This window comes from Salvia hispanica, chromosome 3, assembly GCF_023119035.1.
Source record: "Salvia hispanica cultivar TCC Black 2014 chromosome 3, UniMelb_Shisp_WGS_1.0, whole genome shotgun sequence".
Classification (NCBI taxonomy): Eukaryota; Viridiplantae; Streptophyta; class Magnoliopsida; order Lamiales; family Lamiaceae; genus Salvia; species Salvia hispanica.
In genome coordinates this window covers 17,660,962-17,671,723 of record NC_062967.1, presented here as the reverse complement: position 1 = coordinate 17,671,723, position 10,762 = coordinate 17,660,962, and the positions used below count along the sequence as shown (strand labels likewise).

The following is a 10,762-nucleotide window of genomic DNA, read 5'->3' as shown; positions in this document are numbered from 1 at the left end:
GCGGCGCATAAATTTGACCTACTTTCTCCCCAAGATTTACCAAACTTAGCCATCTTTTACCATATCTGATAGGATTCAAAATTTCCACTATAAATGCCCCCTCAAACTTCTTCATTTAGATATTCTTTTTGCCTCATAATTCTAGAGCATAAAATTGAGAGAGTTCTTCATTGTGCAAGAGGTTGAAGACGGAATCAAGAGAAGATCAAGAGGCCCGCTGCGAAAATGCGGCGCACAAATTTGACCTACTTTCTCCCCAAGATTTACCAAACTTAGCCATCTTTTACCATATCTGATAGGATTCAAAATTTCCACTATAAATGCCCCCTCAAACTTCTTCATTTAGATATTCTTTTTGCCTCATAATTTTAGAGCATAAAATTGAGAGAGTTCTTCATTGTGCAAGAGGTTGAAGATCAAGGCTACAAGGATTCAACCATTGGGTTTTATTACTTTAGTTTTTATGTTCACTTTGTTTTCCCTTCATGCAATTATGTGTAACAAAACTCATAGGATTCTAGGGATGTGTTAGTAACGACTTTGGTTATTGAAGGGTCGGGTTTTTGCACGTGTGTCGTGTGCACGTGTCCCTCCTTTCAACAAGATTTATAATTTTCCCACTAATGCAACAAATATTACTAAGTATAAGCGGCAAGAGCGGGGTCGAACCATAGGGACCATGGTTCTACTCGAGATCGTTTCTATGACACAAGCGGAAAAGGGGTCGGCTGCTGCCACGCATTCATTGAGTGGGTTAAAACTCTAATCTACTTGACCTGGCGGAATTAAACTGGACTCTATTTACTTGACCTAGGAGACGGGAGAAGTACGGAAGGAAAATAAAACACGAAAATATTTTTCATCATTTTAATAAATCATGAAAGCAACTAAAGAAAACAATTGAAACTTACTAACCAAGCTAAAGGCTTTCCTAAAATAGGCAGACAAAGTGTAAAAGTAAAGTGGGGACCATTTTTCTCAAACTAGTTGGGCTGACAGAAAAGCTGGAAAACCAAAAAGCAAAAGCAAAAAGCAGATCTGATTCTCTAACTAACTCCTACTTCATCTTCTCCAAACAACCAAGTAAAAACAGAGCATAGAACAAAGCTTCAACACCATTGATGAAATAAAACAGAGCATGCTTCAAAACGAGACGTAAACACGAAATTCAAGCTAGAACTACCAGATCTACGCTACTGGGTCAAGCAGAAAACGAAATGAACACAGATTACCTTGCATGCATCACCTAAACTATCGGATCTCAGAAATCGAGCACGTGAACAACTAAATCTCAACCTCTAAACTACTGGAAATCATGTAAACAACATGGATCTAAACATCTAAGCTACCAATCGAAAAGCATCCAAGAAACATAAGTAAAAACATCATCAACATGAAAATAAACACCAAAGCTTCATAAAACTGGAAATGAGTCGAGATCCAACGGTGAAGTCGTCAATTTCTCCGATGAAACCATTGAACTAAGCTAAGAAAACAGCAAACTATCTAACTAAACTAAAAGAGCGGTGGCGTTAAGCGCCTATGAGAGCTTCCTACCTAAACTACGATAGCGTTAAGCGCTGCCTCTTCATTGTGGAAAGCTTCTATTTATAGAGTGGCTTTAACTTCAACCCTAAGGCAACTTCTTGTCGGTATTTGACCATTTTACCCTTGCAATAATTGAGGATCTTCATGTCAGCACGCCATTCTGTCTCCTTGACCAGGTAGATGACTTTTTCTGCGCTTCACCTCCATTACGCCATTATGTCTCCTTGACCAGGTAGATGACTTTTTCTGCGCTTCAGCTCCATTCTGCCATTCTGTCTCCTTGACCAGGTAGATGACTTTTTCTGCGCTTTTGCTCCATTTCTACTCCCGTCGTCAACTTCCTGATTCTCCTAGGTCCGAGCGACGACTTCTGGTATTTTATTTCAAAATCAGCTATTTTGCATCTGCCAGGTCAATTTACACAAAATCCTGGATCCAGCAGATTTCTGCACACTTAAGCTCAAAATTTGTGCATTATCTCCCCCAAAAGAATATAATTTTAACCCAAAACCAATGCATGAAACGAGCCTTATCAGTTATACAATTCCTTTTTCTATTTAATTATCCGTTTTGTTTTTACTTCGTTTCTTCCTTAAGTTGTTCCGTAATACTTAATGCTTGAGTGACACATTCGATGAAGATTTAATATAACTTGCTACATTATCGTGAGAGGAGGTTGGCGAGTTAGATCCACTTAACAGACACTATAATTAGCTTCCCTTAAAACGACACTGTTAATTGATAGTGAGGACTTTTCAAGGGTCTTAGGAGCTTTTAGGAGTTACAAATCTAGGATTGACAAATCTAGTGTTAGTAATCTACGCTTGTACCGCATGGGCATAACTTGTGTGACTCGTTCTATCGAAATATAAACTGTGTTAGGGTATTGTAGTTGGAAATTGTATAACCATAACTGTTAACGCACATCCCTGCAATTCTCTTAGCTCTCACATTTTACCACTTTAATTTGTTGCAGTTAGTTGTTATTTGCTTTAAGTGTTCTTGTTTTCAAAAAGTTTTCCAAAATCTCTGTTTTTCCAATTACTGAAAGAATCTTAGTAGAAGGAAGACAAATTGTGATTCTATTCCCCGTATTCGATATCAGGCACCCACCTTTAGCTATACTATATATACTCTGTATACTTGCAGGTTTATTTAGTCCTAATAAAAAGTGTATCCCGAACTCAGAATCTGACCTTTGGGTGGGCAAATCTCGTTAGAATCGAAAGGACTAAATTAGAGAAGAAGACAAAAATTTAGTTTTGGAGAGAACTGAAAAACAAGTTCAATTTGTGAGAGGAGAGAACGAAATTTTGAATAAAATTAGTTAATTTGTCTTCTCTCTTATCTATTTTATATAGAGTTATGATGGGACAGATTAGGGATCTATAGAGGTTGGACTTGGGCCAAACCTGTTGGACTTTTACTAATTTTATTCAGCCCCAATTTAATCCAAGTCCAAACAGAATATTATTATCAGCCACTACGGTAAAATAATATTGATTGCCCGTCTGAAGAGACTAGAGTAGACGTGCAGTTTTGCGCTGTGTGATATATGTCACTCGATCTAACAGGTCCAGAGGATTCGACTAGACTTCAGAGGCTAGAAGATCATGAAACTATCAGAAAGGGGTCGCTGGGTGCACTCTATTTCTTCAAAAACCTCAACCCACTATATTACAACTTAGCATAGGGAAGTAACGGATCGATCCCACGAGGACGAAGGTGTTACGAAGTTGCATTTGAGGATGTTTTGGGGAAAAGGGGGTTGGCTGCTGCCACACAATTTTTTGGGTCGAGAACTTAAAACTACTGGGTCTGAGAGATAAGAAAAACTTTACTCTACCTACTGGGTCTAAGAACTGAGAACGTACGGAACATGCATGACTTAGAGAAATGAGATATTTTAAAATTCTAAAATAACTGGAGTAAACTTAACTAGACGGACTTTCCTAATTTGGACAGACAAGCATAAAGCGAAAAGTAAAGACAACTTTCCTTAAACTACCAGGGTCTGGAAAAGCATGCAGAAAAGTAAAAAAGACAAAGCAGATCGTACTGACAGGGTCTAGGGGACATGCAGAAAAAAGCAAAGTACATGTGCAGAAAGTACTGACAAAAGCAGATCTGGTTCTAACTACCAACAACTTCATCTTCTTCGGGAATCAAACGAGAATAGCAGATAAAACAGAGTATTAAACACCATGAAAACAGAACAAACTTCAGATCTAAACTTAAAACAAGAAGTTAAAACCTAAACTAACAGATCTACGCTACTGGACCTAAAGGATGCAGAGACAGAAAGTAAACAGCCATAATCATGCACAACATAAACAGCAAACACCAAATACGCGAAACTCCAACTCAGATACACCACGATTCAACAAATCCAGACATCTCCATACGCAAATCCCCAACCTCCAACAACAAACCAACACATCTCAGCTCCAAACATCCAACAATAAACAAGAACGAAAGCTAAAAGCAAGAAATAAACATTAACTCAGCGAGATCCAACAAAAGCCAACATAAACTTCCATAATAAAGAGAAATAGGTTCAAATCCGGCAGATCAAAACAAGAACTAGAGTTATGAAACTTAAAAACCAACAAGTACTAAACGAAAGCAAGTAAATATTTTTTCTTCGCCTTCACGAGGCGGTGTTACACAGCAGCGAAATAACGATGAGAACCACGGTGGCCAGAATCCTCCATCTCTAAGTACGTAGTAAAATGAAATGAGAAATTTGAAGTGTGGAACTAAAGCATGGAACGAAAGCTTGAGCTAAGAATGTGTAGAAGTGGCTCTCCTGTTCTTCAAGGTTGAGCTCTTTATATATGTGAGGCTTTGATCCCTATGGTATCCCTCTGGTAATTGGACGTTTTTTCCCTTGAATAAGACTCTCTAAAATAATCTGCTATTGCTCCATTCTGATCCTGTCGCCAACTTTTGATTCTCCCAGGTCTGGACGACGATTTCTGATTTTTACTTCAATTCCATCTCTTTTGCATCTGCCAGGTCAGGTAACAGCAACTCCTATGTCCGGCAGATTTACTACGCACCTGAACTCATAAACGCACATCAGCGCCCCAAATGCACAGAATTTTAACCCTAAACCAATGTATGAAACGAGCCTTATCACCGTCCAATCCCAAATTACGAGTAATCCAGGCGTTACCTCTTTAATTTATTATTTCTCGTGTTTAAGATGTAAATATCCATTGATTAATTTAAGTATGCTATTCAACTTTAATTAATTAATATCTTTTTCCAAGAGTTGTTTAATTTCAAAATCTTTATTTATTATTCTGGAATAAATTCCAATCGGCCGGGTTTCAAACACCTCTTGAGGATATTATCAAACTGGACTCACCCAGCACACGATTCAATGCAATAACAATAATAGCACCTCTACACATTGATCACCACTACCCAAGATATCATTGATCACCATTTAATAAATCAAAGTAGTGCAGAATCAATATTGTATGTTCAATGATATATCAACAATGATTAAGAAATAACAATCACCGAGACCTCGTCTTTTAGTTAATAGCAAGAAAGACTTATCTCAACTGTTAGATCCTCCAATGCTATACCACACCAGTGTCGTTTATTTCCTAAGGTAAGGAAACATGCAGACTGACACTGCAACCTTTCACGACGGGTAGCCAAAGCTAGGTTGTGAAATTCTAATTCTCTTCTTAAAAGAACCGACTGCGTCACCTTCTGTGAACGTCGTTCACGACCAGTCTACTATGCAGAAGAATTAGACTTATTTGCTTCTTATACATTTAAATGTTTGAGAAACATCTTATAAATGCACAAGCAAACACCAATGCGATAAAATTACTTCTTCTCGCCTTGGGTTAAAAGTGGATTGTAGAGTTTATTGTATACATGCAATTCTATCCGTTCAACATGCTCGAAATATGTTTTTCAGTATTCTAATCCTAACAGTTGGTACTCCCTTCGTTCCATGTTAATAAAGTCATTTTTCTATTTTGGGAAGTTCCAAGTTAATTTAGTCATTTCTATTTTTAGCAAAAATTAATTCTTCCTTTTACTTTATTCTCTTTCCATCTCTCTTACTCCCTCCGTCCACAAAAAATAGGGCAATTGGTGAATGACACGGGTTTTAATGTAGAATTGATAAAATAAGAGAGAAGGAAAAAAAAGTAAGAGAGAAGGAGTGTTAGTGTAAGCGGGAAGTTTTCATTCTAATGGCATAAGTGGTAAATAAAATGATGTGTAGGGTTATTACTTTGTTAAAAACTTTCCATAAATGAATATGCTCTATTTTTTGTGGACGGCCAGAAATGGTAAATCTGCCATATTTTCAGTGGACAGTGTGAGTACTTTTTTCACCGTCCATTTAACACATTATTCTTAAACTAGCTCTATTAACAAGGAAAGAAGTGAATCTATACCTACTTAAAAGTGGCAGTTTGTTGAAATTACTTTAATATCCTTTTTGGAGGAAAAATGAGAAGCTTATGTATAATATCTTTATATACCTTTTTTTTATATGTTATTGTATTTTTAAAAAAATTGGTTTAATGGTGGTACTACAATCTTCAAGAAATAAAAAGCTCCAGCCTACAGCTCTGCAGTCTAAGAGTATAGACATAACGTACAAGGCAATCTTGAAGCAAAATATCCATACATACCAATACAAAACAAATCACAATACTTCAATTCAATAAGCTCCATTTTGACAGATCTGTGCCAAGAAAAAAAAAAAGCACAAAAATCGGTGGAGCGACGTGCAAGGCTGTAGGCGTGGCGGCGCAGCAGGCTGGTGGGTGTGGCGGCGGGTTCAGCCGATTGAGAGGGAGAGGAGGCGCCGGTTGGAGAGAGGGAGAGGAGGCGCCTACTGGAATAGAGGGAGGAGGTGAAGCAGGTTAGAAGGAAACCGGCAAAGCAGGTCGGTGGAGCGTGGCGGCGTTGTGACAAGGAGAGAGAGGAGCGCCGACTGGGAGAGAGAGATGAAGGGAGAGGAAGAGAGGAGGCGTGAGAGAGAGAGAAGGAGGCGCCTTTTTCATGCAGGGTTTCTAGGGTCTATCATGTGTTATTTGAAATTTATATTTTACTATTTTATTAATTTATGAATTCAATAGGGAGGAGAGAGGAATTGGCGTTTTTTTCATGTAGTGTTTATAGTGTAATTTATGTGTTATTTGGGATTTGAATTTTACTTTTATTAATTTATTATTAGTTAATTGTTAGAGTACTAATTTACTATACTAAATTATTTTGATCCAAAAAAATTTAAAATATGATACTGAATTCGTATTGTACAATTTTATTTAACAAAAAATATAAATTGTATAGATAGATAAAAAAAATTAAAAGATTTCAAATTGAACACAGCGTGTAAACTAATAGTAATAATTTGGAGAGAAGAAAATACATAGTACAAAAATATATAATTAATTTTTTTATTATTTGAATAGAGTTCAAAAGTTACGGCTATATTATTATGTTTTAAAAGCAAGGTTTAATATGGACTACTAATTTGTTGTACTTTGTATAATATATATTCTCCAAATTATTATTTTTAATTAAGTAATTAAATTTATGGAGTATATTAATTAATTTGTCTTCAATTTGATTTATTCTACTACTAAATAAGATAAATTTTTTTATGACTTTGAGTTCTATTTCTTTATAATTTTTTCAAAATATTATTGGTGTACTGTTGAATTTAAATTTGAAGAAAATGCATTTATTAGTTGTGATTTTATTTTATTCGTTTTACCATGTCTACTTAATTCTAAAAAAGTATGTTTTTAGTTATAAACAATTATGTTGCAATTTCAAAACTTATAAACTACTGATTTGTTATTGATTTTCTTACTTTTTGTTTGCATTTATGAATACTTATGTTTTGTTAATCGAAACTAGTGAAATATTATTCGTTTAAATAGTTTTTTTTTTTCTTTTGTAAATAGTAGTATTACATTTTTCTTTATTTGTATGTCTTATTCTATTTCATCCACACATCTCCTCTTTTGTTATTTCTTTTATTTTATACTACTATACTGATATCAAATGTTAAAATAGTACTCTCTCCGTTCCATAGTAGTGGAGTCATTTTGCCATTTTGATACGTTCCTTTGTAATGGAGTCATTTCCTTTTTTTAGTAAAGTCAACATATTATTCTCACTTGCTTTACTCTCTCTTATTTTATTCTCTCTTCATTTCTCTATTTTTTTTCATTTCCTTCATTTACTTAACCTACTTAACACAATTTTTATAGACTGCGTGCCAAAAAGAAACGCTTCCATTACTATGGAAGGGAGGGAGTATACAATCATTTGCTAAAATATAAAATGTTTCATTGAGAGTGGGTTGAGAAAAGTACAAATATCTTAATGTCGTTGTTTATAATATTTTTAATTATTTATAATATTATAAATACTTATTTTAATTAGTTCTTCTCTAAATATATTTTTATACTCACATACTCTATATTCTTTATTTTAAATTAATGTAACTTCATTATTTAAAAATCTTTTTTATTTTGTGCATGGCGCAGGTGCTAACACTATTAGTATAAAGAGGACACACAAATTAGCAATAAATATTGTTTTGTTTTTTTTTTCAGTGAAAATTCCAAATTGTTGATATACGTGTCAATCATCATATAAAATATTAAAGTACTAGAAGCCAATAGACGATCTTAATTAACATTGTTTATTGATTGAACATGAGAAACCAGAACAAAACAGAAATTTTATCCTAGAACTCCTTTCTTGTTTAGATTCTCTTTTTTGGCAGAGGTGGAATGCTCTGCTCATAGCTAAAGAAATTAGTGGGATCAACCACACTCTTAATTCTCACCAATCTATCAAAATTATCACCAAAATATTTCTCCCCATAAATCTTAGCCTCATTATAAGCATCCACGCCATCTCCCTCGGATTTGCTACCAATCTCAATATCTCTATAGTTCAAAAAAGCCCTCCTCGGATTCTTGGACACAAACGGCGTCATATAATCATACAAATCCCTCACTATCTGTAAATGTTTTTCCACCACACCCGGGCCCACTTCATTCCAAAAATGATAGTATTGAATCTTGAAAATGTTCCCCTTCCTATGCGGAAAAACCGTCGCCGTCGCCGGAATCTCATTCACTCGGCCGCCGTACGGGTTGAATTGCACATTAAAACTACCTTCAGCGGCTGTGATCCGCCGGAGCAATTCGTCAAGCCCGGTCAGCGAAATCGGGCTTGTCACGTAGTCCGATTTGATTTTGAACGTGGAGGGGCCCGGGTTTCGGTCTAGTAAGGCCGTTTCCGGGGCGTCGTCGGGAAATTGCGCCCACAGCATGGCGGCTTTGATCCAACTCATTTCCTTGCAATGTTGTTTCTCCAACCCTAGCTCGGGAAACTGCGCGGTGGAAATTCGAACGAGGTCATCCGAATTTCCGAGGTACATTGCTATAAAAGTAACGGTAGCTGTCGCGTTCCCAATTGACTTTAATTCGGCCCTAACGAATAACTCGTTGTCGAATTTGTCGGCTACAAATTGCCATCGGTGGAGAATATTCGTCGCGTTTTTGTCTTGGGTTTTCGTGACCTTGAAAATCGTGACTGGATTAGGTATACTGACTAATTTGACTTTGAACGACAGCACCACCGCGAAACTGGCGCCGCCGCCGCCGTTGATTGCCCAGAAAAGGTCTTCGCCCATCGCCTCCCGGTCGAGGATTCTCCCGCTAGCATCGACTACTCTTGCATCGACCACGCTGTCGATGGAGACGCCGTATTTCCGGAGGAGATTTCCGTAGCCGCCCCCGCTGATGTGGCCACCGATTCCCAAGGTGGGGCAGACACCGGCGGGGAAAGCTAGGGTTTTGCTTGTTTCCCAGATTTTGTAGTATAGCTCACCAAGTGTAGCGCCAGACTGCACCCAAGCAGTGGGTGCAGTCTGGTTTGTCAGATCTATCTGGATAGACCTGAGGTTGAACATGTCAAGGATGGCGAATGGGGTTTTGGATATGTAGGAGAGGCCTTCATAGTCGTGGCCACCGCTCCGAATTCTAAGATGAAGAGCGGCCGCCTTCGCGCATAGCACGACCTTTCCAACTTGGGATTCGTCGGTCGGGGTTAAGATTAGGGTTGGTTTTAGGGTTTGGGAAGTTTTGAAACGGTCATTTCGGATGTATTCTTGGAGAACTGAGGTGTAGTTTTTGCTATGTGTTGTGTAAATTATGGATTGTGGGACATTTTTTGTTGTTAGACATGAAATGAATGAGTCTGTAGAAGCGTAAGAAGAAGAATTCAAATAACAAAACAAGAGGAAAAGACTATAAAGCGGAAAGTGACTCATTGAATGTGGTGTTGTTTTGTTATTGTAATGTTTGCTCAATTCAGATTATATATATAGTTGTTGATGAAGTTTGATATGGTGGTATCAAGTATTAGAATTGATTATCTTGATTTTCCTTTTCTATATATTGCAACATTGTTATAATATGATATCTCTTTATTAATGTCAAAATTTCTTTTTTGTTTTGTGACAAAAGATACAACATTTCATTTTTTTTTAAAAAGTAAACTATCATTAACACGTCCAATTAACCACTTTATATGGAGTATATCTTTTTTTCTCTTCATTTACACAATCAACTATTTTTAAGATAGAGGAAATACAATATTTATTATAAAAAACAATATATTCAAAAATACACTATAAAAACAGAAAACTTCAATTAATTTTCATAATCTGGTTATCTACTATAAAGTGTATTTGACTGGCTAAGTTTATAAAATCTTGAATGTAGGAGTATATTTATGAATTTGTGAAATTTCTTATTAATTGTTCAACTTCACTTTGACTATTTTGTTAGGAATTTGGACTTTCAAATGACTAATTTAATGCATATGACTATTTTTTTAGTTGTCCAATTAAAATGATCCGATAAAAATTAATGTTTGGTTAAAGTATGTTTAATTTGTTTTGGAAAGAATTGTATAAACCACATGAGATTTTCAATTTATTGAGAAACCGAATAAAAAATAAAGGGTCTTATATTTTATATAAATATAAGCTAGGGTTACGTTCTCATACATCAGAAGTACGATTCACTATTTTATGTACTCTCTCTGCAGTATACTATGAAGTATGTCTCTGATCGTTTGGAAGATTCATAGTTGTAAAACAGTTTCATAGTTTAATTCAGTTTAAATCAAGACACGCTTC

At 36.1% G+C, this 10,762-nt stretch overlaps 1 protein-coding gene across 1 annotated transcript; it reads right to left on the bottom strand.

Annotated features, from left to right (window-relative positions):
- Positions 1-8,311: 8,311 nt before the first annotated feature.
- LOC125209489 (berberine bridge enzyme-like 8) lies at positions 8,312-9,889 on the bottom strand. Its single transcript, XM_048109088.1, has one exon. The coding sequence runs from the start codon at positions 9,887-9,889 to the stop codon at positions 8,312-8,314; it is 1,578 nt and encodes a 525-aa protein (XP_047965045.1).
- Between the last annotated feature and the right edge of the window lie 873 nt (positions 9,890-10,762).

Coding starts and splice junctions, on each gene's coding strand:
- LOC125209489 (XM_048109088.1), bottom strand. CDS start 9,889: ATGAGTCACTTTCCGCTTTATAGTCTTTTCCTCTTGTTTTGTTATTTG.